This window comes from Sycon ciliatum, chromosome 6, assembly GCF_964019385.1.
Source record: "Sycon ciliatum chromosome 6, ocSycCili1.1, whole genome shotgun sequence".
NCBI classification, from domain to species: Eukaryota; Metazoa; Porifera; class Calcarea; order Leucosolenida; family Sycettidae; genus Sycon; species Sycon ciliatum.
The window spans coordinates 7,771,940-7,799,395 of NC_088648.1; the positions used below are offsets into that span (position 1 = coordinate 7,771,940).

Consider the following 27,456-nt stretch of genomic DNA (forward strand, 5'->3'; position numbering starts at 1 on the left):
TACAGGCCCTTGCGATCTCAACAATGTTCTTTAAAAAGCAGTGAACATTGCTATACCATTGCGACCAATGATGCAGCTATGCTTGTGCATATGTGCGTTTGCGCATGTGTGTGTGTGTGTGTGTGTGTGTGTGTGTGTGTGTGTGTGTGTATGTGTGTGTGTGTGTGTGCCAGCTAGTCCGGTTCGTGGGCACACTTATGCCTGATTGTGCTGGGTCTGTTGCCAATGGTCTCAGCTGCTTGAAGGTGTAATGTTGTACCTGCCACCTTTGTTTGTTCCAGGGTTCATATACTTCCTCCGCATACAAAAACTTCGTGACTTTTTTTGAAAGCTGCGCACAGCTCTGGAATTGTTCCGTTTGACTTGGAATAACACTCGTGGCATTGTCTAACCTGTTTACAAGCTATATACAAAGAAAAAAGCAACTCAAACGAATGAGATTGTGTTTTTTCAGAGTGTTCGTCGCTCGTGTCATTGTCACCTGACGACACTGACTCCGCATCGCCAACAGTCGCTGCTTCCGCTCGCATTTCGTTCAGATTCTTGTCAGCTACAGTGATGATCCGACGCTGGACTTTGGCTACGTCCTCTTCATCTCCAGAGCTGTGTACGAATTGGTGTCGACTATTCAATCGTTCCAAACCGCAACATCCATTATGCCGTGAAACGAGTCGTACAAGCACATTCACACGCTTCGCATTTTCTCGCCAGGATAATCCTCCCAGCATTTTACAATGGCTTTGAGGAGGTCCCTGCGATTCCCTTTGGCGACAAAGGAGACGTCTGACTGGAGAGAGGCGAAGAAAGTCAGGCCGTCAACATTCTGATCCGAAGTCTGCGCTGGTTGCACGACGACTGAAATGTTTCATCTTGCCGTGCGAGCATGACTGCCGTGGAGAATCTATTCGGGATCAACCAAACTTACCTCGACATGAATGTGGGTTGTCGATGACAGCCTTTGGCGCGGTTCGTTGAGCAGGTTCTTACTAAAAACACTGTTAAAAAGTCACGAAGTTTTTGCATACGGAGGAATTTTCTTCTATTTGAAGTATAGATAAGTCTCGTTATAAGATAACTTTTTCGATGGCCCAGAGATTATCTACTAACGAGGGAGGACCTGTACATACCTGTCAACCATGGACTACTTCTGGCTAGATTAACTCTTGTGTAATTAATGGGGCTAGTGAAGCTTATATCAGATCCACTCTGATTTAGCCACCCACACTAGTACAGGTAGACTCCCTCTAATTCGAACCTCAAATTGCCAGGCCCTAAATTCGAATTATCCGGAACTTCTAATTATCCAAATGCAGTCCCATGTACTGATATGTACGTCAAAATGCTCGAAATTGTGTCCTGATTATTTTTGCACATTTTATTTGCATCAACGAAACATAGGTGATCATGAACAACGAGATCAGTTCATTTCACCAAAACACTGGATCGACACGAAGTCATTGGACATTATTTTCATCTTCTACGAAGTTCTGTGAAGCAGTTTTCAATCGCTGCAGTTGTCCTGAAACGATTTCAACGCAAAAGAACAGCGCTGCCTTCTCTGCGTCATGAAAGCCCGTCGGAGACCAGCACCTCGTTCTGAAGAACGGGAGTGGAGCATAGGCATAGGCAATTTTTACGACTTCCAGTTGTTGTTCAGTCCCAAACTTCTTTGCGCATGAACTGGCACGGCATGACAAGCCATTGAGATCCGCGAAGGGAGCCAACCACCTGGAAGAAGTCGTCTTCAATCAAATCTTCGCACTTTGTCTTGCACGGGCTTGGATCAAATCATTCGAGAGAATGTGGGTTTCTTCAACGCTATTGTCGATCCTGGAGCGGACCAGAGATCAATTTTTGAGCTACTCTTGGCTAGAGAAGGAGATAAAATGAACTTCGAATTACGAGTAGAGCAACTCCATCTCACTTCGAAATAAGCGCTCGAAGGACATAGTCACTGTACTGTAAACTGCTCTTCTGTACGAAGGCAGAGTTCGAATTATCCATCGGGCGCACTTTTCGTACTTCGAATAATGCATTTGAATTTGACTTGAAGTGACTTGCAGAAGATCGGTACAACGAAAAAGTTCGAATTACACGGAATGTTCGAATTACACCGTATTCGAATTAGAGGGAGTCTACCTGTACCAAGTATTACCTTCACTGGGGGCAGGGGTAACTGCAGTTGGATCACGGGACGGATACCCTGATGCCGTCAATCCTTTTTCTGCACCTTGTCCTCGCCCACTTACTGAGGTGTGGTGAGCCCATAAGTGGGATCATTTTCAAGTCCACCCAGAGTTTTGCGGATTTCAGGGGGTTTCGGCTGTTGGGCGGTTCAATAGCCAATTGAGTCATCTTTCCAAGATTCCTTTCGAGTCTCTTTCCCCTCTCCCGGAGAGAGCCACGTGACCTGTTTCGGCAGTGAGCAACAAGTACAAGTATGTGTGTATATGTCTGTCTGTCTGTATGTGTGTGTGTCTATGTGTGTGTGTGTGTTCTGTGCGTGCGTGCATGTGTGTGTGTGTGTGTGTGTGTGTGTGTGTGTGTGTGTGTGTGTGTGTGTGTGTGTGTGTGTGTGTGTGTGCATGTATGAGTGTGTGCATGTGTGTGTGTGTGTGTGTTCTGTGTGTGTGTGCGTGTGTTCGTACGCGTGTGTTTGTGTGTACGTGTTGTTGGGCTGGCGGTCTGTACATGTGTGGTGTGTGTGGGTGTACACATGCCTACACTACCTATGTTGTTCTTACTAGGATTTATGGAGTTACACTCCACTACATAGAGCATGTATGAAGGGTTACATCGATATTGCCAAGCACCTTGTCAAGTGTAAAGCCAAGGTAGACAAGACTGATTCGGTAAGTTGCACACCACTCTGCCTGTACATTGAAGGATGACTCAATATTGGCTCATGTACTGGTCAGAGATGCCAGACTTTGCCTGTACAGCAACCGTGTTTATGCTGGTGAACCACATTGGTGTCTGTTACAGATTGGAAACTCATAACGATTTTATTACCACAAATATCGACACCCATCGATTATTACACGATGTCCGTGACATGCACGCGCTCATTTTAGAACCGATGCTGAGATTACTTGTAGAATAGAAGACAGTGTGTGGATAGTTGGTGATGGTGAGTAAAGTACTCTGGTAGGCTGTAGGGAATGTGAACCATGTTGTCAGGAACATGGGTGAAACTTACCATCCTAGCACACCATTTCATGTAAGAAGCATGATAATCATTCTGTGGTTATGGGTGGAGAGTATGACGAGATAATTGACTGGTGTCGGTCGAGCGTAACATGGTAAATTCATTCAACCATAATGTGTATTGAGAAGTACATTTTGGAGTAGCAATGTAGCATTGTCACATGTTTCCTAGTCCAGTAAGTTTCAAACACACCTGGTCTGATATCAATGCAGACATGTAGTGTGATAGATGATGTGTACATTGCAGTTCAAAGGAGTTATGTACGTAGACTATCCATGCCTTTATTTGTGTAATAGACCATTCTCAATGCCAGAAAGTAATGGTTTTATTTGTGTAATAGACCATTCTCAATACCAGAAAGTAATGGTTTTATTTGTGTAATAGACCATTCTCAATGCCAGAAAGTAATGGTTTTATTTGTGTAATAGACCATTCTCAATACCAGAAAGTAATGGTTTTATTTGTGTAATAGACCATTCTCAATGCCAGAAAGTAATGGTTTTATTTGGTAGTAGCAAGGTACATTCCCTAAGTGCCATTTTTCCATTGCAGGGTTTTTGAGTGTGTGTGTGTGTATGTGTGTGTGTGTGTGTGTGTGTGTGTGTGTGTGTGTGTGTGTGTGTGTGTGTTTAGAAGACACTGTCGTGTATCGTGAAATGCTAATGTGTTCAATTGTTTTTTCGGGACCTAGCTTAGAGGAACATTGCCAAATGAGCAATCAGAGTAGCCTACATTAGAATCCCGTGACTCGCAGTAGATTGCGCATCATATTATATAAGAAACAGACTGCAGATAGGTTGCATATATGAATGTCTGATCTTGTTTTTACCTGCACACAGGCTGGTAACCTTCCTGTTCATTACGCTGCTAAGACTGGACATCTGGAAGTCGTCAAGTATCTACTAGATGTCCAGCCCGACATGGTCTCCGTAGAGAACACAGTGAGTTAAGAAATCTCTTGAACTGTAATACTCACGAGTCTATAAGCAAAGAGTGTGCACCTTTGGCAAATGAGTGCAGGCGCGTACGCATGGGGTAGGTTCCTGTTGCCCGGAAACCCCTCTAATGTGCTAAACGCACCTCTTTGCAATGATGTTTTCAATGCAGTTTAGTGAGTGCACCGGTGAGCGTGCAACACTAGTACATGTACATGTACTTCCTACGCGTCATTAAAACTGTCACTTCCCACAGCGATTTTTCCAAATTGTTTTCTACACTCGAAAGGCAAAGAAATCAGCTAGAAATTGAGGCAGAGCATTGTCAATGGACCAAGCTTTAGTTTGTGGCCTCCCGCTTCGCTGCACTTGCAGCTAAGGTCGACGTCTTCATCAGAGTTTGAGACAGACCCTTCAGCACTCAACAATACGCTGAACAAGACGCACGTTCAAATTCAGGTCAAGAAACTTCGTTTTCAAGCGATCCATGCCTCCAGGTGGCAGGCGATGAAGACAAGCTAGCATTTTCAAGTACGCTGTAACGACCTTCCAGCGGGATAGGGTAAGCAGCTCCGCACCTTCTTTCCTTGGCCAGCGCTTCGCCGATTTTGTTGGGGTTTTCAGACCTGCTACCTTCGCAGCACCATGCGCCACAAGTACCACATTTTAGGAATTTGAGAACACTTTGTTCTTGCCATTGTCAACCTCAGCATTTCATATTCAGGAGAGATACCAGGAGTCTTACACTCGAGCTTGCAGCTTTAAAATGACCGCGCGAACGATGTGGGACAGCACGAACTCCAGAATAATGATATGCGCTCTGGGACGGACTAGTGCGAAGCACGATGAATTTGCTTGGTGCGCAAGAGAGCTCCGACAAAGTTCGAGACCACCACAGCTTCAGTAACAAGTAGACATTGCGCAGGAAGGGTCGCACCAATGTTCGAACACAGAAAACAGAGATTCGGACCATCTGACTAAGATGAGCCAAGTCACAAACATTGCGATGTGCGCAGTGGCAATTTTAAGGACGCGGAGGAAGTATGTAGCAGTAATCACTGCTTGTTGTAATCTTGACAATCAACGAGTCATAGTGCTAGTATAGTGTAGACCAGGTAGTCATGGCTTTCACTCGAGAGTTGCGACTCCCCGGTGTAGTCATTACAATCATAGGCATACTCACGGCTCTACTGTCTGTCAATGTTCATGGTTTGGCGAAGCTAGGGACCCGGTAACCTGCTAGCCACACATGCGGCAATCTATGCCATCATGGTGTGGGGTTTTGACCGTTGCGCAGTGTCATGTTGAAGGAAAAAGGACGAAAAGCATGTTCCGCAATTGCAATTTTTCCCGCCGCGAGGAGCTGAGTGTTGTCTGGGACTGTAGATGGTGGCCAATGAGAAGCTATGCTGGGTTGAACCTGCATTCGAGGGATGTTGAGCAATAGCTTAGCAGCGCGCCTTAAAGGCCAGACCCTTTCACTAGTAGCGACTTGACTGACTCTGACCGTACGCTCGGCGAGGTCATTGCCCTGTGGATGCAGCGGACTGCTGGTGTGGTGATGTATGCCGTACTGCTGCAGGTAGGTTTCAAGCTGTACGCCCTGGACGGTGGGCCATGGTCGGAGACAAACGTCTCAAGGAAAACATGGGTTGCGAAGATGGACTACAACTCGTTGATAACAGGCTTAGGCAGCGATCACACCGAGCTCGATTCAGCCATTCAGCCGAAAAAGCGCTTGTTTACGTCACGATTACCATGGAAATGCCTGAAAAATGTCCTGCAAGCGACTTTCAGCCGTGGCTGACTCGCAGCGGTTTTTTTCAGCTTGTTTTAGCCACAGCTTGATCAAGCGGCTGAAAGCCGAAATTCCAAAAAATATTGGAGTGCGCTTAGTACACACCATTCATGTAGACTTGTAGTGAACACGAGGCGGCGAACTGACATCGATGTTCCTTCTTGTTTCCGTGCTACATGTATGCCGTCGCCTTGGCTTTGGTTTTGACAGTGTCTGTCTATCCAAAAGTTCAGTTTGATTTTCTGAATTTTCTCTGATGAACATGGATTCCTGGACTGCCGGTTCCTCTAGAGCGTAGAATGTTGGAGCGGTGGTATGAGGCCAAGACAAGGCACCAAACTCACGACTGAATTCATGAAGAAAGGTACGAAGAAGAGAGTGGATTGCGATGGAATTGAAGAACAGCAACCGGTGGAGCAGAAAGCTCAAAATCAGGAAACACCGTCACCCGAATCATCGCGTCCATGTGCACCGAACGAATAAAAAGAGCAAGAAGTCGCAATTCAGGATCCGGGCTTCCTTTGCTTCTTGTTGTTGTTGTTCTTGATTTTTACTTCTTCATCAAAACTGAACACAAGTTGTAGATCGCCACTGTTCTGCTTTCCGATTTCTCGCGAACGTTGGTGTGTTTCGAGATATTCCAAATTTGGCGGGCAAAAAAACAAGCCATTCAAGCTTTGCACTCGGTGTCTGGTGTGACCGCTCGACAGGGAGCACACAAGCCAGCTGAGCGCAAGCGATAACAAGCCCAAAGTGGCTTGTTTCGGTGTGACCGCGGCCTAAGCAGGCAGTGCTGACATACATGCTAACTCCACATATCTGGAGTAATAATATACTACAACCAGGTAGTTTGCGGAGTCGAATTGCATGAAGTCGGCTGCAACATTCTGCCATGGCAGGTCGGGAAGAGTGCTAGGACGGAGCGTCTAAACCTTCGGGCGGTGAGTGTTGAACACATGATTTGCAGGGCGCGATGAAATTGGCCAGCTGTACACTCAATCCTGGCCAACACACTGACTGCTTGGCACGGGCACGGCACTTCGTGATGCCAAGATGGCCCGAGTTGAGTCGCTCGAGTACATCAGGCGCAAGGACTTTGGGATGACAATCTTTTGTCCATACATAAGTAGACCAAAGCATACAGTTAAGTTGTCTTCAGCGTTGTGCTATAGCCGAATTGAAGGTGGAACATGTTTGGGATGTGACCAGCTGCCTTCGACATACTGGCGAAGTAACTTACAATCCGGATCGTTTAGCTGATGGTCTCAGATTTCTGCCAGGCGAGCATCAGAGGCCGGCATGCTGTCAACAGTGGCGGAGGCAAACTCTTCAACCTCTCCGATGAAACTTACAGCATTAGCACAATACGACTGTAGACCAGGAGAGTGAGAGAGTGCATCAGGAATGACTAGTTGCTTTCCTGGCAGGTGTGATATCGAGAAATCAAACAGCATCAGACCCAGACAGAACCGTAAGACACGAGGCAGCATATTATCAACTGCGGTCGAGCTGATCAGGGGAACAAGCGGCTGGTGGTCTGTCTCAACCATGAATCGCTTGCCAGTGAGGTAATCGCTGAAGCGTTCACAAGCCCAAGTGATGACAAAGGCCTTTCTTCTCGAACGTAGCATATTTACGTCCGTAGCTGTCCGTGATCTAGACACATAGGAAACATGCTTCCACTCGCCAGAAGGTTGTTGTTGCGAGAGGACTACACAGATGCCATAGCCCGATACGTCTGACGATACCAGGGTGGAGTGCATCGGTGAGTAGAGTGCCAAGACAGGGTCTGTTGGCAGGGTAACGTTCCACTCTTCGAACATTGACTGTTAGCGGGGGCTCGAGTCCAGCCGTTGTCCTTCTTCAGGAGGTCACGGGGTGGCTTCGAGACGGTGGCAATCTCGGGAGAGAACTTTACAAGTTTGTTTACGATTCCAAGAAAGCTGCGGACATCAGAGACATTCACACATTGCGGGAAATCAGTCAAACCTTGCAACTTGTCGGGATCAGGATGAATGCCATTAGCGTTGAGGACGTGGCCAAGGTACTTCACAGATGTCACCTTGAACTCACATTTGTTCAGATTCGGAGTAACCCCAAGATCACACAAGTGCTTCATCGCGCCGTCGAGGTATGCGGCATGGTCCTGACCAGTCTCGGCAAAGATGAGCTCGTCATCCTTCTGGCATATGGTTCCTGGAACGCTGTTCAGGGTACTGGTCATCTTCTTTTGGAAATGCTCTGGTGCTGAACAAATCCCAAAGTGGCAAGCGGGTGAACCTGAACCTTCCAAATGGTGTAATGAACGTCGTAAACGGCTGCGATTCGTCCGCCAACGGCACCTGGTAGAATCCACAGATGGGATCTAGCTTTGGGAAATACTTTGCTCCACTGAGCTGGGCTAGCATGTGGTCTACACATGGTAGCGGACGGTACTCACGACGAACAAACTTGTTCAATTCGGTGAAATCCACGCAGAGACGCACAGCACCAGGTTTCGGTACCACATCTAAGGGGACACACCAGTCGGAGGCTTTCGTGACCTCATCCATTAGCGGCAATGGAACATGACGAGGACAAGGTAGGGCAACGGTTGTGCCTGATTAACGAGGCTTATCTTGTTTGGATCCCCAGAGAATCTGCCCAGTGGCTAGAACAGTTCGGGAAGCTTGACCTTCGCAGCGTTGAGCCAATCCGTTGTTCCACAACTTCTGCGACGTTCGGGTTGACCTTCAACAGGTTCAGGCCAATGATGTCGGGTCGTCCCAGCAAGGCTTGTCGGACATTAGTGACAACACACGTCTTGTACTGAGCACTCTTCACCGACTGACAAGGGTGTGCTTAGGACACCATCAACCTGAAGCTTCGTGCTACTGGCGCTGGTGAGAGTTCGCGTGCTCTTCATCACCGTGCAGCATTCGAGTGTATTAAGCAACGATGACAGTATGACCGTTACCTTGGCCCCTGTGTCATTCTTCATCAACACCGGTGTTCCATTCAGGGATACGGTGGCCATCCATGGCCCATCACCGTCGACCGAACCCAAAAAGTACTCTTCGGGTTCACTGGAGACAGAGGCCATCTCCTGCTGTGTCGGCCTTGGCTTCTTGGACTGACACACTCTAGCGAAATGACCCTCCTTCCCACAGGAGCGACAAGAAGAGTTTCTCGATGGGCGTTGTGAGCGATCTTTCTCTGTACTTCCACAAAACAGAAACTTGTCTGGACTCCTCCTGGAGCTCTAATACTTAGACCATAGACCATAGCCAAAGAAAGTACTCGTAGAGATGGAGAGCAAGACTTGGATGTAGAGCCTAAGGGTTACCAGACGGAAGATGAGAGTCATAAAGAAATACCGGGTGTCCTATAGTCAATGCGGTTCAAATGATGATGAATTGCGTTTCACCGATTTATGGCGCACACGTAGTTTGTGTGAATTCAAAGTATTGGTCGCTGTAATCATTAGGAAGCACAACCCCAACCTTTCCATCCAGAAAGAAATTGTCACTTAACTTAAACTATTCACGTAGCTTTCAGACACACAGACACACCCACACACATGCATGCACGCACCCACGTACGCACACGCACGCACACACATGCACGCGTACACACACATAACTACATTACATGCATACACACGGCACATACGCACACACGCGCACACACACACCTTCCTCCTTCCTTCTTCCACTGCCATGACTGGCTACGTGGCCCATCAGGGGCAGACCAGGAGACGTGTTGTACACAGGGCGGGGAACGCCAGACTTAGCGCGCGCGGGCTGCGCGAACAGCGTTACATTTGTGCCTCGCAATATCCTGTGGCCGACGAAAACTGCGCTCACAAGTGCCACAGATGAGGGGCTTCGCCACAGGCTCCATGCGGGACTGGACAATAGCGTCACGGCAAGTGGCCCGCCATCCCTGTTGATCTTGGTCGATGTCACCAAGCTGCTCCAGAGGAACGCCAACAGCCATCAAGTTGCACTTTGCGGAGTCCTTCCAGCGCTCATGGGTCCATGCGGTGGACGTTTGGACGGTAACGAGCCGTCCAGCAGCTGACGAGGGATTCGATCCTGCACGCGGTACACGTGGCCAAGCCATCGAAGTCGGCAGACTTTGACTTTATCCGCGATCTCCTTCATATCGCCCCACATCTTGCACACCTGGAGAGAGGAGATGTGCTCCTCTATCTCCCAGCCACGATTGACCTTCAGGATGGAACGCACGCACTGCAGATGAAAGGATTCCAGGCGACGGACATCACGCTGCCTAACGGTGCAACTCTCAGAGCCATAAAGAAGGACGGCCAGGACAGTCACTCCATAGACAACGCCCTTAATGGCCATGTTAATAAAGCACACACACACACACGCACACACACACATGTACCCGTACACACACATACATACATACACACATGAACACATGCATACACCTTGAACCTTGAACCTTGAACGCCCATTGCCGTAGCAATGATAGCGATGGCTTCCTCACACTGAGGTTCTAGACGCGAAATCTGCAGTATGGTGCATGCCGCTTGAAGTCACCAGGACGGCGGAACACTCTGTCACAGCGGTAGTTGGGGCACGGGATGTCTGGGGCTTCCTTCTCGACCCTCTGTCGACAACACTGAAACCAGACGGATCTCTCCTGCGCTGTGTCATACCAGTCCGCTTCAGACAAACCGATGAGAGTAAAGTCTGAGGTCACAACATCCCGCCAGCGCATCTTGGGACCATGTTGCGGGCGTTTGCAGGGCAGTTCGCCGACCAGCATCTACTTGGGCAGCCGGGTCTCCTTCATCCGTGCAACGTGACCAAGCCACCGCAAGCGGTGCTTCCTGATCACATCAACCATGTCAACGTCCACCCCTGTCAGCTCACTCAGCGATGCCGACGACAATCTCTCCTCCCATTGCTCACGACGAGAGATACCGAGAATTGTGCGAATACACTGATGGTGAAAGGTGTTGAGTCGGCGAATATGACCCGCTTTGATGGGCCATGTCTCCGCACCGTAGAGAAGAGCAGGAAGGACAATAGCACGATACACCAGCCGCTTGGTGTGAACCGAGAGATGTACGCACTGAATCATCGGAGACATGAGCACACCGAACAGCCGGGACGCCTGCGCCAAACGAGCAGCGAGGTCCGCATCCACCGTTCTGTCAGCAGAGAGCACGCTGCCAAGGTACCGGAACCCATCCACCATGTCAATCCTGCTGTCACCACCGAGTCGAACGGGATCAACTGATGTTGGTTCACCCACCGCCATGCCCTTCGTCTTTCTAATGCTGACTGTCAGTCCCATACGCACACACATAAATACACAGCCCCCCCCCCCTCCCAACACACACACACACCACATGTGCGCGCACACACACACACATATACACACACACACACACATACACACACACACAAATGCACACATATACATGACGTACAACCTACACTCTGCACTCTCTTGCACTGTTATTTACCTCAAGCGTAGTGATTATTTACCCTCTTATTTTGGTTTTTCACTCCACGTACGCGTGTCATTAGTTCACACTAACTTGACATCTTTGCACTTTCCCCTGTTCCTTGACACATTTATATAATTATTAGTAGTATTCATGGCTAGTTATCATTGTTGAGACATATTTCCCTGATGAAGGCCTCATGAAAACTGGTTGAGAAAATCTAGAACTCCAAAACGAGAGACCTTGGAAGCTCAGGGCCCTACGCTATGCTTTTTTGCCTAGCTCATCATGCATGTTATTAGAACTGATGGAATTGTTTTTTTTCCATTAATTGGCTACATCAAACTTTCTCTTTGCACTCGAGGGTAATACAACACCGTCTACCACCTTGATAACCTAGGCAAAAAAGCAAAGGGATGTTATAAATTTTTCATTTCTCCTATTTTTTAAGACATAACCTGGGATTCGAACCCACACTATCGCCCTGCATGCATTCCCCCGATACACTTAGCTTACATACTCATTCTTCCAAGTTGCTTCACGTTATGATCTTGCATTTGAAAGCCCTATTTTTCATTACAATATTGTGGCTAGCTGTCTTTGATGGTCCGGTACGGGACAGGTACGGGATAGCGCCAGGCATCTTTTCCGTTTGCCGTTCTTCGGCCACAGCTCTTGCCTTCATCTCTGGTGCGGGTGTAATCTAGTGACTTCGTATATGCGTTATAATAGACCAATCCCTTTGTCTGGGCTCGTGAAAAGGGCCACGCGTGCAAGTCAGCTCGTGTGAAGTGCATGGTTTTGTATTTAGTTGGTATGTGGCAGCTTATGGGACAAAGAGACTTTTGCTCCCTGAGCTTGTGTATGTAAATAGTTTTTTACGTCGGGTATGACAGCTACAATGCCCAACCATACCACAACGAACTGATCGGCTACATCATTGCGTTGCCAAAAAATTCTGTCTGTTCGAATTACATGCATGATGAGCTAGCCAAAAAAAGGATAGCATGGGGCCCTGCGCGAAAGAAATAGCCTTTCTCTTTGCATTCGAAAGTAATACGACACCGTCTACCACCTTGATGACCTGGGCAAAACATGGATAGGGATGTTATGAATTGTTCATTTCTCTTTTTTTTCCCCAAGACATAACCTAGGATTAGAACCCGCACTATCGCGATCATGCATCCCTCGATACACTTCGCATACATACTCATTCTTCCAAGTTGCTTCACGTTCGGATCTTGCATATGAAAGCCCTATTTGAATATTGTGGCCGGCTGTCTTTCGTGGTACGGTACGTACGGGACAGGTACGGGATAGCGCCAGGCATGCCGATGGCACAAACAAACAAACAAACTGAGGCTTCCTGCAGCTTCATCTGTGAAAAGAATTCGGGACTGGTTCGGATGGGATGTGCAGCGCTATGGGAATAGGTGTGTCCACCCGAATTCTTTTTTAGTACCGTACTGGCAATATATGTTGCCGCAGTGAGGCCATGAAGCGTTACATTGGCACATGTTTGCCGCACGCAGGGCGTTACATGCAAAGTCGCACAGGAGCCGTTACACAGGTTTCTATATTGCCGCAGTCCTTTTTTTGCTATTGCAGGACTTCCTGCTGCGTCCAGTTTTGAACTTTTCACCACGCGGTACACGTGCTTTCACAGTTTTCAGCCTTTTTTGCAATGAAAAGATCGCCGCACCCCGCCGGACGCGCGTTACGAACTCAACGAAAATTTGTCGCACTAGCCTGGTCGCGCGTTATGCCTCACCCCCCTGCGTTACGCGTTACGCGGCAACATATATTGCCAGTACGGTATGTCTATTGGTGGGGGAATATAAGGCTGAAACAACAGCAACCTCACCGATTATTTGCTCCAAGAGTACCTGTGACTATTGGTGACTCCCCTACCCGGCACTGATACCTGCATAAAGCACGTTCCATATCCTGACATCGTAGTAATTCTGCAACTTCTAGCACTTCTGACACCATGTAGTATTCAGGTTCTTTAGGAATTAGGATACTATTGTATTATTGATTCACAGGCAACATGAAAGAGAAACCTTTTTTTAAATGTGGCATCAGCAGACCCCAGCTGTAAGAGGTACTACGCGGGCGTGTACATGTTGCGGTACACGTAACTTGTGTACACGTTATGTAAGGGTTACACGTGCTCAAGAGAAACGCATAATACATAGCATGACACGACAAGTACCACAGCTGTCACTATTGTGCTAACTTTTACACGTTATGACTAATCAGAATCATGCTTATAATTCTTAGAGCTGGGTAACTACAGATAACATGTAAAACTTTAGTCACAGTAGGTTATACATCATAATTGTGTAAGATACAGACTGCAGATAGATAATACATATATGAAGGTATGATCTTGTCTTTGCCTGCACACAGAACGGTGACCTTCCTGTTCATTACGCTGCTTGGAAAGGACATCTGGACGTGGTCAAGTATCTAGTAGATCTCCAACCCGACACGGTCTCCGTAAAGAACAAAGTGAGTCGAGCAGTCTCTGTCACTGTATTGGTCCTAATTGCACACTCCAAGAGTGTGACATTTGGCAAATGACTGACTACATGGTGCATTCCCTATATCATGCAGGTCACTTTTCCATTGTATAACTATTATGTAAGTGTTTGTGTTTGTGTTTCGAAGACACCGTCATTCATAGCGAGGCGCTATTGTGTTGCATTAGATTTTCTGGTAGTAGCTACTTGTAGGAGGAACATTTCCAGCTGATCAATCAGAGTAGTCTATATTAGGATTCCTTGACTAACAGTAGATTGTACATCATACTGGTATGTAAGATACAGACTGCAGGTAGATAATACATATATTGAGGTATGATCTTGTCTTTGCCTGCACACAGTACGGTAACCTTCCTGTTCATCGCGCTGCTATATATGGACGTCTGGAAGTCGTCAAGTATCTACTAGATCACCAACCCTACACAGTTTCCGTGAACAACAAAGTGAGTCAAATATTCTCTGCCACTGTAGTTATTATGGGTGTATAACACAAGAGTGTGCAACTTTGGCCAATGACTGACTAGAATCTAGATTCCCTACATCAGCCCACATCGAAAAAGTCCTTAGTTTCGTGTAACCCAACCGACCTCTGTTTTGAGCACAGACCGATACTTCTTTGTTGTATGCACTCATGCATATGTACATCATACGCATGTGGATATATATGTACGTGCTCGCACTTCAAGTTGTGCCAAAGCCAGGGCTCTTTCTTCCTGCTCAAGGTTATGCTCAGGCCGGCTAGACATTTCGGTCCTTTGTTTCGAGTAGACTCGATCGAGTCGGATTTGTTGCATGGTGGTTTTATTTGCCAAACGTAACGTTTTTGACACTGACAAATTTAAGTTTAGAGATTTTAATGTCAAAATGTTTCTGTCACTATGCTGACGGCGGCTGGACCGTCGTCAACAGCCGCAGTGCATTGTTCAAGTTACGTACCCGGAGCAATTTGTTGGTAAACTCTTCATCCAGAAGATGTCGCTCACTTCGAAGTGGTTTTACTTCTGAAACCGGGTCATGCCGCAAGGGTGCTGGCAGGAGTGAAAATGTAGGACTTCAATTGGAGTTCGGACGCCAATTCTTTTTCTTTGGGTTGGAGCAACAGGAAGATGTAGTTCCTGGCCCTCGACGGTTGCTGAACGATGTGTTGATGCCCAACGTCTCGGAGATCTGCTGTGCGCGGTATCTGAGTTTAGGACTAGTTTGACTGTTCTTTTTTACTCTCTTTCTCACTCCTGTGTGCAGCCACACCATATATTCTCACACCCCTAACACACCTCACTCACACGCACACCCCGCCCCCACCCCCCACACACACACAACATCAACAACAATCAACCCTCTCTTCTGCGGGGACAGCATCAACAGCAAGAAGAAAAAGAATACTCGGGATCCCTTGTCTGCTAGCCCACTCTTGCCAGCGCTGAAATGTCGATGAATACTTGGTCACCGTTCCCAGTGCCCTACTCGCCAGCATGACTTCTAGAATCTTCCTGGATAGGTTCATGAGTTCCTGGGTTGGCTGCGTTTGAACCGCCCTCAGCTCTAGGCATGAACACAAGATCATAATGTGAGGAGCCTGTCAGCGACGTTCTTCAGCGTTAGCATTGGCTTCAGCATCTACAGCAGCTATCAGCATCACTTGAAGAGAATTACACGCTCATTACCAATGGGGACTCTGAGCCACCATGTTGGTCAGCAACAGCATGAGCAGCAGCATCTTCCCGCCCTGCGGGCTACGACCTCGTCATTGGCATCACCAGCAGCATCCACCCACCTTGCGAGCAATGACATTGTCAGCGGCATCTGCCTTCTGCCTGCAGGCAACGATGTTCCCTGAACACCAACATAGGACAATGCCTCGCGCACCGTGAACTCACATGTGTTCGCGCCACACAGCCATCGCAATTGTGTCAGTACACAAATCAGAAACTGTTAATCCTCATGCACAGTCTTAAAGCCAGTATTTCTGAAAATTTATGCTTGCCCCTCCCCCAGCAAGTTGTGAGGGCAGGTACCTTCGAGAAACGTGCTTTCCTCATGGGGTAGCATTACGTGCCATGGCTGCAGAACAGTTTTAAGATTCTCAAAACCCTGGGTATTAGGTGGAACGGTGGTGTAAGCCACACAATTTCTGTTGACCTATCAACCATAAAAGCATCGATCTCATCACATCCCGGATTCCACCACCATGAACAGAAATACTTTATCTGTTTCGTCCTCAGACTTGTGAAGCAATCTAGTGTATGGGGACCTCACAAACGCTCGATTTGTTCAAAAACAGCCGGGCTCAGCCGCCAGTCATCTGTGTCAACTATTTTCGAATAATAGTTCGCGAGTCCATTTTGCTCTCTGGCCACCCATTCGGCAATCAGGCAGATTCCATGCTTCATGCGCACCTGGAGGATTCGCATGGTTTCCCGTTGCAATCTTCCAGTTCATCATGCGGCTTGCAGCTCTTATACAGACAGCAATTATTCTATGTGACAAGACTCCCATGTATATCTGCAAAATACTGTTAGAATGGTTTCTGTTAGAAAACACAGCAAAAAATAATGAACATTATAACTGTAGAGAATAAAACTTGATGTGCACTCATATCACAACCATAGCGACGAATAAAGTATTCCAGGACGTTCGCATTCGTGACCCAAATCTTTGTAAAGAAAAAGAAAATATCACCGCACTCACACTCCTCCATTACATTCACACTCACATGCACTTGAACATGCCTGTACATTGCCACACTGCACTTGCTGAATTTCCTATCATTTCTCACCTATATAGTTTTTATTACCAGTGCAAATTTTTCCGAAGTTTGTGCAATTTTTCTTACTATTCTTGTATCGGCACAGTGAGTTGGTCAAAGACCATGATTGAGAAACGAGGGGTACCAGGTTCAAGCCCTGCTTGGAAGCGGAAGGATTTTTCCAACCATGCTGCGACCCACAGTTAATTGGGAACTCGTGGCGTGGCATAAGTAAAACATGGATGTGGCAAATGGGATTTAGGCCTTTGGCCTATGGTTGGTGGATCTGATCTATCCTCCCCCACCGTTTAGGAGCCACATCTGATGCCTGATCATGGGGTGGTGGCATCCCACGGAAGTTGAAAGGTGGTTCTTGACCAGGGAGTTGTACGACTCCTTGTTCTTGACCTGCCCGGTACGCGAACCCGTCGAATTTGTGTATCCTCGTGTTTTTTCACTCCAAGTGTATAAATCCTATTGTAGTTTCATCATTGTCTTTCGTCACGAATTCCATTGATAATTGTGACAAGAAAATGTTCTGGAATACCTTTTTCGTCGCTATGGTTGTGATATGAGTGCGCATATAGTTTTATTCATTGCATTATTAAGATTATTGTCTCCACGTCGCCTTTTTACATAACTGTAGAGCACGAGAATACAGTACAATTATTGTGGATCGTTCTGGTCATAGATGGCAACATTGCTTTCAGAGATATGGGAAAGGGTTGCTTGATGTTGACCGCACAGGATCCATCCATTCCACGATATGGCAATTGTCATCAATTCCAGTAGAGTACAGGCACTCGTGACATCAACATATCCGTTTGGTTGTTGCTGCTATGGCTGTGTTTAGGATGGGAGAACTCCTCTTGGTGAAGCAGCGTACAGGGGGGAAGCAGGTTGTGTACCCTACTTGTTGGAAGTCACCTGGACCAAGCTAGCATATGATGAGGTAAGAGTTGAAAAAAATAGGTTGTGTGATGAATAGGTCTACCAGTTTTGTCTATGAAAACATGCTCGGTTACTGTGAAAACCTTTGCTCTGGAACTACTCTCCACCCCCCCCCCCCCCCCCCCTCCCTCACCTGCACAAGTTCTTATCAGTTTGATATGATTTTTGTTCCTCAAACAGGTAGCTTTATATAAGGTTGGATAACATGGACGATCTCTATGGAAGCCGGTTGGAATATGATGAAAGAGTACTTTCTGCAGATAAAATGCGTTAGAAAAGATTAGCATGCGTTTTTCTCTAGTCTATTTCGTCACTGTCTACTTCAAGGTGTGTTGAGTGGCATCATCGCGTATAGTGCATCTCTGTTTACCCTTCACTTTAGTCAACTTCTTTTGAGCATGATGTTAAGTATTGAGCAGTGACAGAATGTTCTATCATTTCTTACTGTGCACCTGTGCTATATACGGTGTAAGAAGTAAAATGGCGGGTGTGTTTTTCTGTGGTATTTTGGATATGTGATAGTTATTGTGACCAGTGAAATTGATGACACTGAAGAGTGTATCGCTATACCAATATTGGTTCTATGTTTCCAATCCAGGCAAAGGAGATTGTGGAGGAAGCCAGAAGGATAGTTCAAACCCGCGGAAATACGCAATCATTGGACTTGATTAAGGTGAAACATGTCGTTAAAATTATAGGATTACTAACCCTTTGCTTGTGGATGACAGGAATGAATAATTGGTACGAGTTGGGAGTAATGACCCACCGATGTAACCAGATCAAATAGAAATACAGTTAGAAGCTGTGACAATGCACAAGACTGACAAGATTCTGAGGCATTCAACACTCTGACACCTAGGTCCAACATATCTCCAAAGCGAAAAGCCAATAACGTTCCAAGGTGGAAAGCTCAGGTTAGGGAAGTCCAATGAGGAGACGTTCAGTGCAAACAGCATGATAACAAGTAATAGTTACATCTCACATGCTAAAGGTGGAGTTGGGGTGGTGGGTAGGGTAAGTGTGGTGGTGGGGGGGGGGGGGTGAATTGGAGTAGCATTGATCCTTATTGGAGACAGGAGAGAACAGGAGAAGCCCAAGATTGCGTTACATCAACACGCACAATTCGAGTAGGGAACGAGAGGGAGGATGAGAGAGAAGGAACGAAAAGCAGTGAAAGAATGAAAAGCAGTGAAGAGGTAATGCGAGTGAGGGTGAGAGAGAGAAAAAGAATGGGAGAGGTCTTTCTACATTTCTTGATGAATTCACTCAAAGACATTGCAATAATGAAGTGACTGATCGACAGAGAGCTGGCAAGATTACTATCAATGTCTCTGTTGATCGTCATTCGAGTCTCAAGGCAACAATTGACAGCCATGTATTGATAGAACCCGCAACTCACTCAGGGATAACCCTATAATTGTATTGTCACAGCAATGGGATACCTGGTTGGATCTGATTGCTCACGATCACCAGCAACGGTAGGCACTGAAATTGGCTATTCAAATGTTCTGGCTAAGAGCAGATAATCCAAGAGTAACAACAGAGGTCACGGGGAAGAGTAGATCAGGATCGCAAGGGACGACAGAGTCAGTACACAATGACAAGACATAATGAGGTGAAATGAGTGTCGAATGTCACCATTTGGTAGAATACAAAACTGGAGACATATTTCTCTTCTAGTGCTCTCGGTGTTGTAGCAAGCAGAGCAGTCAGATTAGTGATCATTCATTTCTGCTGCGGGCACCGACACAGGATGTGGATAGCTAATGTGAGAAACTCTCCTCTAAAATCTCATTGAATTCCTGGACAGACTGTGATGAGTTGTGTGTGATTATGATGATTCACACTATACTAGTGTACTGCTCCTTGAGCCCGTGCACTATGCACTCATACATCAATTGTCCTCATACTTGGGTTGTAGTACTGGTTACATTGAACAACCTGACAGCAACTAGTCTACTGTCAGATGTAAGCTAGTGTCTAGTGTCAGATGTAAGCTAGTGTCTAGTGTCTAGTGTCTAGTGTCTAGTGTCTAGTGTCTAGTGTACATGCATGCCCAGCTATGTAGAAATACTGTAATATCTACAGTTGCGCTCTGTGAAATTCGACCCGTGTCCATATTTGGCAATCTCAACTTGCCCGGCGCTTAGCGCTCGGGACGTAAATATGGACAATACTGTAATCGGAACTGATCGAGGGCGCCGGCTTTGGCATTTTGGTTGAATTTCACAGAGCGACACTGCAGTTCATGACAGTGTTCAACTTACATACTTTGGGTATTGTTGTTGTGTGCTGCATATGTATGCTCCAGACCAGCTTGATCTATGCAGAGTTTGGTATTGAGGGTTACACTGATCCTACTGAACTGATTGCCAATGTGTGTGGGGCAGAAGGTTCAGGAAAATCTACCTTCATTGCATCCTTCACAGCAGAAGGTTTCTTCAATAAACGGCTACGCAAGGAGAATCAACCGGACCTGAAGGCAAAAGATTTAGCATCCCGAACAAAGGTGAATTGAAAGCAATGTAGAATGCACAAAGTGCTGCAGGTTGTAATTTGGATGAATGTATTATTAGTCCAAATGTGAGTGACAAGTTTTGTTTCATTCCAAATAAGCACAAATCAACATGAACGGGGAAGTGCAGAATGTAGGTGTTATGAACCCTATCAAAAACGCTAAGCCAATAACAAGGAGAAAGAGAGGTAAACAGAGCTGGGAAGAGTGACTGGTGAAATGTTCATGCTGGTGTCTGCAAGTGTTGTGTGGTCTTATCTGGTCACAAGACAAATCTACCAGTACTAAGAAATGACAGACCAAATGAAGATTGCATTAGCAATCTACAAATTACAACCCAGACAATTGTGGAAATATAACTGATAAAGTCATCGTGGTATGCGATATAAATGACTGAAGGTACTTTGATTATTGGTTGTCGATTGGTTCTCTTTCTAATTTTCTATCAATAACTGATTATATTGCTATGTAAGTATGTTATATACACATAGTATTACTACCAGAACTACCGTACTGGCGCGATTAGAGCCCTCTCTCGAATAGCGGCCAAGTTTGGTTTTCTTTTGCTAACTTTCTTGTCCATGTCACCTTACTGGTGGTTTCAGGATCAAAATCACAATTCTTGTTGCCATTTCTGGGGAGTCGTGATAGTTTAGAGTGAACATTAGGCTCTGTTTTTGTTTTTTGCCTTCTTTGCTTTTAATAAAAGCAAAGAAGGCAAAAAACAAAAAAAGCCTTTATCATGGGTAACGTAATGTGCCAGTATTGAAAGATAGTGCCCCCTAGTGCCCCAGGGGCACTAGGGGGCACTAATCGCGGGAGTACAGTATTCTGTTGCTGTAGAACAGTGTGGTTGCAGTGAGCTAAGTATGATTCATACACTGTTCTCTTTCTCAGGGCACATTAATTTTGATTTTTTATCTGTTCCATATAGGGAATTGAAGAAACCATTTACAACCAATCGCAGGTGAAGGTGCATTTTCGCGACTTTGCTGGCCAAGAGCATTACACCGAGTCGCATGACATATTCACGGTTGCCATGACAGCACCATCTGTTGCCGCAATAGTGGTGGACGGCACAGAGGTGGTTGATGAGATCACACAGACTGTCAGTGCAACCGCAGCCAATATTGTTTGTCGCCTGTCTGCACCTGATGATGGTAAGTGATTAGCAATGAATGATTTTCTTGCATGTCACATGATCCCTTCTCGCAATGTTGAACACTGCAACTAAATCCCAACCTGCAATCACAAAGTTAAAACGAAAGGCACAAACCGTTCCAGTTTCCTGTTCAATCATAACTTTTCTCTGCAGAAAACGAGCAACAGTTGATCACCAGCCTGCCCTGGTTCCCATATCACTCAAACTAGTTATACAGTTACATGATCTTGGGATGGAGAGACATGCCACCTACTCCATTTGGTATACAAGCGGAAAATGGGAATTCTATGCTGTCCGGGATTGATTAGCTGCGTAATCATGGACTGGTATTCCTTGTTATTGGCAATTGTGTCACTTTGTCTTCGTGAATTATCAGGCCCTCTACAGACTGAGCAACAAGACCAGCAGCACCACCAGCACCGCCAGCAGCAGACGCAGCAGCAGCAGCAACAACACCAGGAAGAACTGCAACAGGCGCAGAGAATTGATGTCATTGCGATTGCCACACGAGCTGATAAGCTAACACCTGAAGAGTGCACTGAAGTGGAGAAGGCCATAAGGAGGGGAATGAAAGCATTCTCTCAGCACTTGGATCTCTGCTTTGTGAGAGTAGTGGACGCTAGAAAGTCCAACAGTTACAGCATGAATGATCTAAGGAGAGATTTCATGCACTTGGTCCATCGAGTGTTGGCGGTAAGATTTCTTCTTTGGCCGAATTTGATAACCTTTCTCTGTCTTGGGTGTTGGTCGAGTAGCTGGTCGAGTAGCCCCCCACAAGGATGCGCTTTACAGAACCGCTATGCATTTAATTGTTTTATGGTACAATGCAAAATGAAAATATCACCACTCAGTAGGCCTATATTGCCCTGTCAATACACTGATGTTGATGGGAAAAGGCGCAACATCATATTGGTCTTATACTTCTATTAAAATTTGCGCTGTCCTGCCGAAATGTGAAGCATGCGACCTGCAAGATGTGTGTTTGTGTGGAAATTGCTGACCAACTCTCACACAGTACATTGGTGCATCAGTCATGCACATACTAGAGTGACGGGGTGTGCAAAGTCAGTTAGTACTAATTGATATTGTGAGTGTAAAGAAGAGGCTGGTGCGACTTCGGCGATACTTGGGGAATTGTGTGTTGCTGCATACTTGGCAGCTAGTGCTTTCCCTGCCGACTTGAATTCTCACTTGACTGACTCACGACTGCCATCCAGGGTACACAAGAAGTCTATCGAACCGTCCACTCGGAAAACCTGCAAGAAAGCACCACTCCCTGCTCAATACACAGTGTGTCGGGGAATATAACCCTCATCAGTTGAGCTTGAGTAGGCTGAGGAAGATTGTGCCTGAAAAGCACCACTTATATAGTCCTCTCCAGGCCAAATCATCACCAGGGATACAAATTTACAGAGACACTCCATTTCCAGCGCGGAAAGCATGGAGGTGCTGAAAAAACGCTGAGGACCGTTGGCGACTCACAACATTGTTGCTTCCAAACCAACGAATTCGCAAGCTCGCACTGGGGTCAACAATGTTCAGCACCTCCATGAGCGACACTGACTCACGCTGCAATCTGGTGTTCACGTGATGTTTGCCGCGCTGAAAATGGAGTGTCTTTGTAAGTTTGTATCCCTGGTGATGATTTGGCCTGGAGAGGACTAATTTTAAAAGTGGTGCTTTTCAGACACAATCTTCTTTTCTCTAGTCTATTTCGTCACTGTCTACTTCAAGGTGTGTTGAGTGGCATCATCGCGTATAGTGCATCTCTGTTTACCCTTCACTTTAGTCAACTTCTTTTGAGCATGATGTTAAGTATTGAGCAGTGACAGAATGTTCTATCATTTCTTACTGTGCACCTGTGCTATATACGGTGTAAGAAGTAAAATGGCGGGTGTGTTTTTCTGTGGTATTTTGGATATGTGATAGTTATTGTGACCAGTGAAATTGATGACACTGAAGAGTGTATCGCTATACCAATATTGGTTCTATGTTTCCAATCCAGGCAAAGGAGATTGTGGAGGAAGCCAGAAGGATAGTTCAAACCCGCGGAAATACGCAATCATTGGACTTGATTAAGGTGAAACATGTCGTTAAAATTATAGGATTACTAACCCTTTGCTTGTGGATGACAGGAATGAATAATTGGTACGAGTTGGGAGTAATGACCCACCGATGTAACCAGATCAAATAGAAATACAGTTAGAAGCTGTGACAATGCACAAGACTGACAAGATTCTGAGGCATTCAACACTCTGACACCTAGGTCCAACATATCTCCAAAGCGAAAAGCCAATAACGTTCCAAGGTGGAAAGCTCAGGTTAGGGAAGTCCAATGAGGAGACGTTCAGTGCAAACAGCATGATAACAAGTAATAGTTACATCTCACATGCTAAAGGTGGAGTTGGGGTGGTGGGTAGGGTAAGTGTGGTGGTGGGGGGGGGGGGGGGGTGAATTGGAGTAGCATTGATCCTTATTGGAGACAGGAGAGAACAGGAGAAGCCCAAGATTGCGTTACATCAACACGCACAATTCGAGTAGGGAACGAGAGGGAGGATGAGAGAGAAGGAACGAAAAGCAGTGAAAGAATGAAAAGCAGTGAAGAGGTAATGCGAGTGAGGGTGAGAGAGAGAAAAAGAATGGGAGAGGTCTTTCTACATTTCTTGATGAATTCACTCAAAGACATTGCAATAATGAAGTGACTGATCGACAGAGAGCTGGCAAGATTACTATCAATGTCTCTGTTGATCGTCATTCGAGTCTCAAGGCAACAATTGACAGCCATGTATTGATAGAACCCGCAACTCACTCAGGGATAACCCTATAATTGTATTGTCACAGCAATGGGATACCTGGTTGGATCTGATTGCTCACGATCACCAGCAACGGTAGGCACTGAAATTGGCTATTCAAATGTTCTGGCTAAGAGCAGATAATCCAAGAGTAACAACAGAGGTCACGGGGAAGAGTAGATCAGGATCGCAAGGGACGACAGAGTCAGTACACAATGACAAGACATAATGAGGTGAAATGAGTGTCGAATGTCACCATTTGGTAGAATACAAAACTGGAGACATATTTCTCTTCTAGTGCTCTCGGTGTTGTAGCAAGCAGAGCAGTCAGATTAGTGATCATTCATTTCTGCTGCGGGCACCGACACAGGATGTGGATAGCTAATGTGAGAAACTCTCCTCTAAAATCTCATTGAATTCCTGGACAGACTGTGATGAGTTGTGTGTGATTATGATGATTCACACTATACTAGTGTACTGCTCCTTGAGCCCGTGCACTATGCACTCATACATCAATTGTCCTCATACTTGGGTTGTAGTACTGGTTACATTGAACAACCTGACAGCAACTAGTCTACTGTCAGATGTAAGCTAGTGTCTAGTGTCAGATGTAAGCTAGTGTCTAGTGTCTAGTGTCTAGTGTCTAGTGTCTAGTGTCTAGTGTACATGCATGCCCAGCTATGTAGAAATACTGTAATATCTACAGTTGCGCTCTGTGAAATTCGACCCGTGTCCATATTTGGCAATCTCAACTTGCCCGGCGCTTAGCGCTCGGGACGTAAATATGGACAATACTGTAATCGGAACTGATCGAGGGCGCCGGCTTTGGCATTTTGGTTGAATTTCACAGAGCGACACTGCAGTTCATGACAGTGTTCAACTTACATACTTTGGGTATTGTTGTTGTGTGCTGCATATGTATGCTCCAGACCAGCTTGATCTATGCAGAGTTTGGTATTGAGGGTTACACTGATCCTACTGAACTGATTGCCAATGTGTGTGGGGCAGAAGGTTCAGGAAAATCTACCTTCATTGCATCCTTCACAGCAGAAGGTTTCTTCAATAAACGGCTACGCAAGGAGAATCAACCGGACCTGAAGGCAAAAGATTTAGCATCCCGAACAAAGGTGAATTGAAAGCAATGTAGAATGCACAAAGTGCTGCAGGTTGTAATTTGGATGAATGTATTATTAGTCCAAATGTGAGTGACAAGTTTTGTTTCATTCCAAATAAGCACAAATCAACATGAACGGGGAAGTGCAGAATGTAGGTGTTATGAACCCTATCAAAAACGCTAAGCCAATAACAAGGAGAAAGAGAGGTAAACAGAGCTGGGAAGAGTGACTGGTGAAATGTTCATGCTGGTGTCTGCAAGTGTTGTGTGGTCTTATCTGGTCACAAGACAAATCTACCAGTACTAAGAAATGACGGACCAAATGAAGATTGCATTAGCAATCTACAAATTACAACCCAGACAATTGTGGAAATATAACTGATAAAGTCATCGTGGTATGCGATATAAATGACTGAAGGTACTTTGATTATTGGTTGTCGATTGGTTCTCTTTCTAATTTTCTATCAATAACTGATTATATTGCTATGTAAGTATGTTATATACACATAGTATTACTACCAGAACTACCGTACTGGCGCGATTAGAGCCCTCTCTCGAATAGCGGCCAAGTTTGGTTTTCTTTTGCTAACTTTCTTGTCCATGTCACCTTACTGGTGGTTTCAGGATCAAAATCACAATTCTTGTTGCCATTTCTGGGGAGTCGTGATAGTTTAGAGTGAACATTAGGCTCTGTTTTTGTTTTTTGCCTTCTTTGCTTTTAATAAAAGCAAAGAAGGCAAAAAACAAAAAAAGCCTTTATCATGGGTAACGTAATGTGCCAGTATTGAAAGATAGTGCCCCCTAGTGCCCCAGGGGCACTAGGGGGCACTAATCGCGGGAGTACAGTATTCTGTTGCTGTAGAACAGTGTGGTTGCAGTGAGCTAAGTATGATTCATACACTGTTCTCTTTCTCAGGGCACATTAATTTTGATTTTTTATCTGTTCCATATAGGGAATTGAAGAAACCATTTACAACCAATCGCAGGTGAAGGTGCATTTTCGCGACTTTGCTGGCCAAGAGCATTACACCGAGTCGCATGACATATTCACGGTTGCCATGACAGCACCATCTGTTGCCGCAATAGTGGTGGACGGCACAGAGGTGGTTGATGAGATCACACAGACTGTCAGTGCAACCGCAGCCAATATTGTTTGTCGCCTGTCTGCACCTGATGATGGTAAGTGATTAGCAATGAATGATTTTCTTGCATGTCACATGATCCCTTCTCGCAATGTTGAACACTGCAACTAAATCCCAACCTGCAATCACAAAGTTAAAACGAAAGGCACAAACCGTTCCAGTTTCCTGTTCAATCATAACTTTTCTCTGCAGAAAACGAGCAACAGTTGATCACCAGCCTGCCCTGGTTCCCATATCACTCAAACTAGTTATACAGTTACATGATCTTGGGATGGAGAGACATGCCACCTACTCCATTTGGTATACAAGCGGAAAATGGGAATTCTATGCTGTCCGGGATTGATTAGCTGCGTAATCATGGACTGGTATTCCTTGTTATTGGCAATTGTGTCACTTTGTCTTCGTGAATTATCAGGCCCTCTACAGACTGAGCAACAAGACCAGCAGCACCACCAGCACCGCCAGCAGCAGACGCAGCAGCAGCAGCAACAACACCAGGAAGAACTGCAACAGGCGCAGAGAATTGATGTCATTGCGATTGCCACACGAGCTGATAAGCTAACACCTGAAGAGTGCACTGAAGTGGAGAAGGCCATAAGGAGGGGAATGAAAGCATTCTCTCAGCACTTGGATCTCTGCTTTGTGAGAGTAGTGGACGCTAGAAAGTCCAACAGTTACAGCATGAATGATCTAAGGAGAGATTTCATGCACTTGGTCCATCGAGTGTTGGCGGTAAGATTTCTTCTTTGGCCGAATTTGATAACCTATCTCTGTCTTGAGTGTTGGTCGAGTAGCTGGTCGAGTAGCCCCCCACAAGGATGCGCTTTACAGAACCGCTATGCATTTAATTGTTTTATGGTACAATGCAAAATGAAAATATCACCACTCAGTAGGCCTATATTGCCCTGTCAATACACTGATGTTGATAGGAAAAGGCGCAACATCATATTGGTCTTATACTTCTATTAAAATTTGCGCTGTCCTGCCGAAATGTGAAGCATGCGACCTGCAAGATGTGTGTTTGTGTGGAAATTGCTGACCAACTCTCACACAGTACATTGGTGCATCAGTCATGCACAT

The 27,456-nt window shown here is 45.9% G+C and overlaps 2 protein-coding genes across 2 annotated transcripts in view; both read left to right on the plus strand.

Moving 5' to 3' along the window:
• Positions 1 to 22,328, plus strand: part of LOC135819266 (uncharacterized) — a 31,450-nt gene extending 9,122 nt beyond the window's left edge. The window contains exons 4-11 of the mRNA XM_065332441.1: positions 2,748 to 2,852; positions 13,821 to 13,922; positions 14,296 to 14,397; positions 17,554 to 17,652; positions 18,250 to 18,324; positions 19,963 to 20,160; positions 21,101 to 21,326; positions 21,705 to 22,328. Coding sequence (XP_065188513.1) covers positions 2,748 to 2,852; positions 13,821 to 13,922; positions 14,296 to 14,397; positions 17,554 to 17,652; positions 18,250 to 18,324; positions 19,963 to 20,160; positions 21,101 to 21,326; positions 21,705 to 22,258 — 1,461 coding nt within the window. The 3' untranslated portion in view covers positions 22,259 to 22,328. The remainder of the gene's footprint in view (positions 1 to 2,747; positions 2,853 to 13,820; positions 13,923 to 14,295; positions 14,398 to 17,553; positions 17,653 to 18,249; positions 18,325 to 19,962; positions 20,161 to 21,100; positions 21,327 to 21,704) is intronic.
• Positions 22,329 to 23,346: 1,018 nt separating this feature from the next.
• The window catches only part of LOC135820003 (uncharacterized), an 11,335-nt gene continuing 7,225 nt past the window's right edge, over positions 23,347 to 27,456 (plus strand). Inside the window, exons 1-4 of the mRNA XM_065333303.1 lie at positions 23,347 to 23,408; positions 25,050 to 25,247; positions 26,188 to 26,413; positions 26,792 to 27,108. Of these exons, the coding sequence (XP_065189375.1) occupies positions 26,293 to 26,413; positions 26,792 to 27,108 (438 nt within the window). The 5' untranslated portion in view covers positions 23,347 to 23,408; positions 25,050 to 25,247; positions 26,188 to 26,292. The remainder of the gene's footprint in view (positions 23,409 to 25,049; positions 25,248 to 26,187; positions 26,414 to 26,791; positions 27,109 to 27,456) is intronic.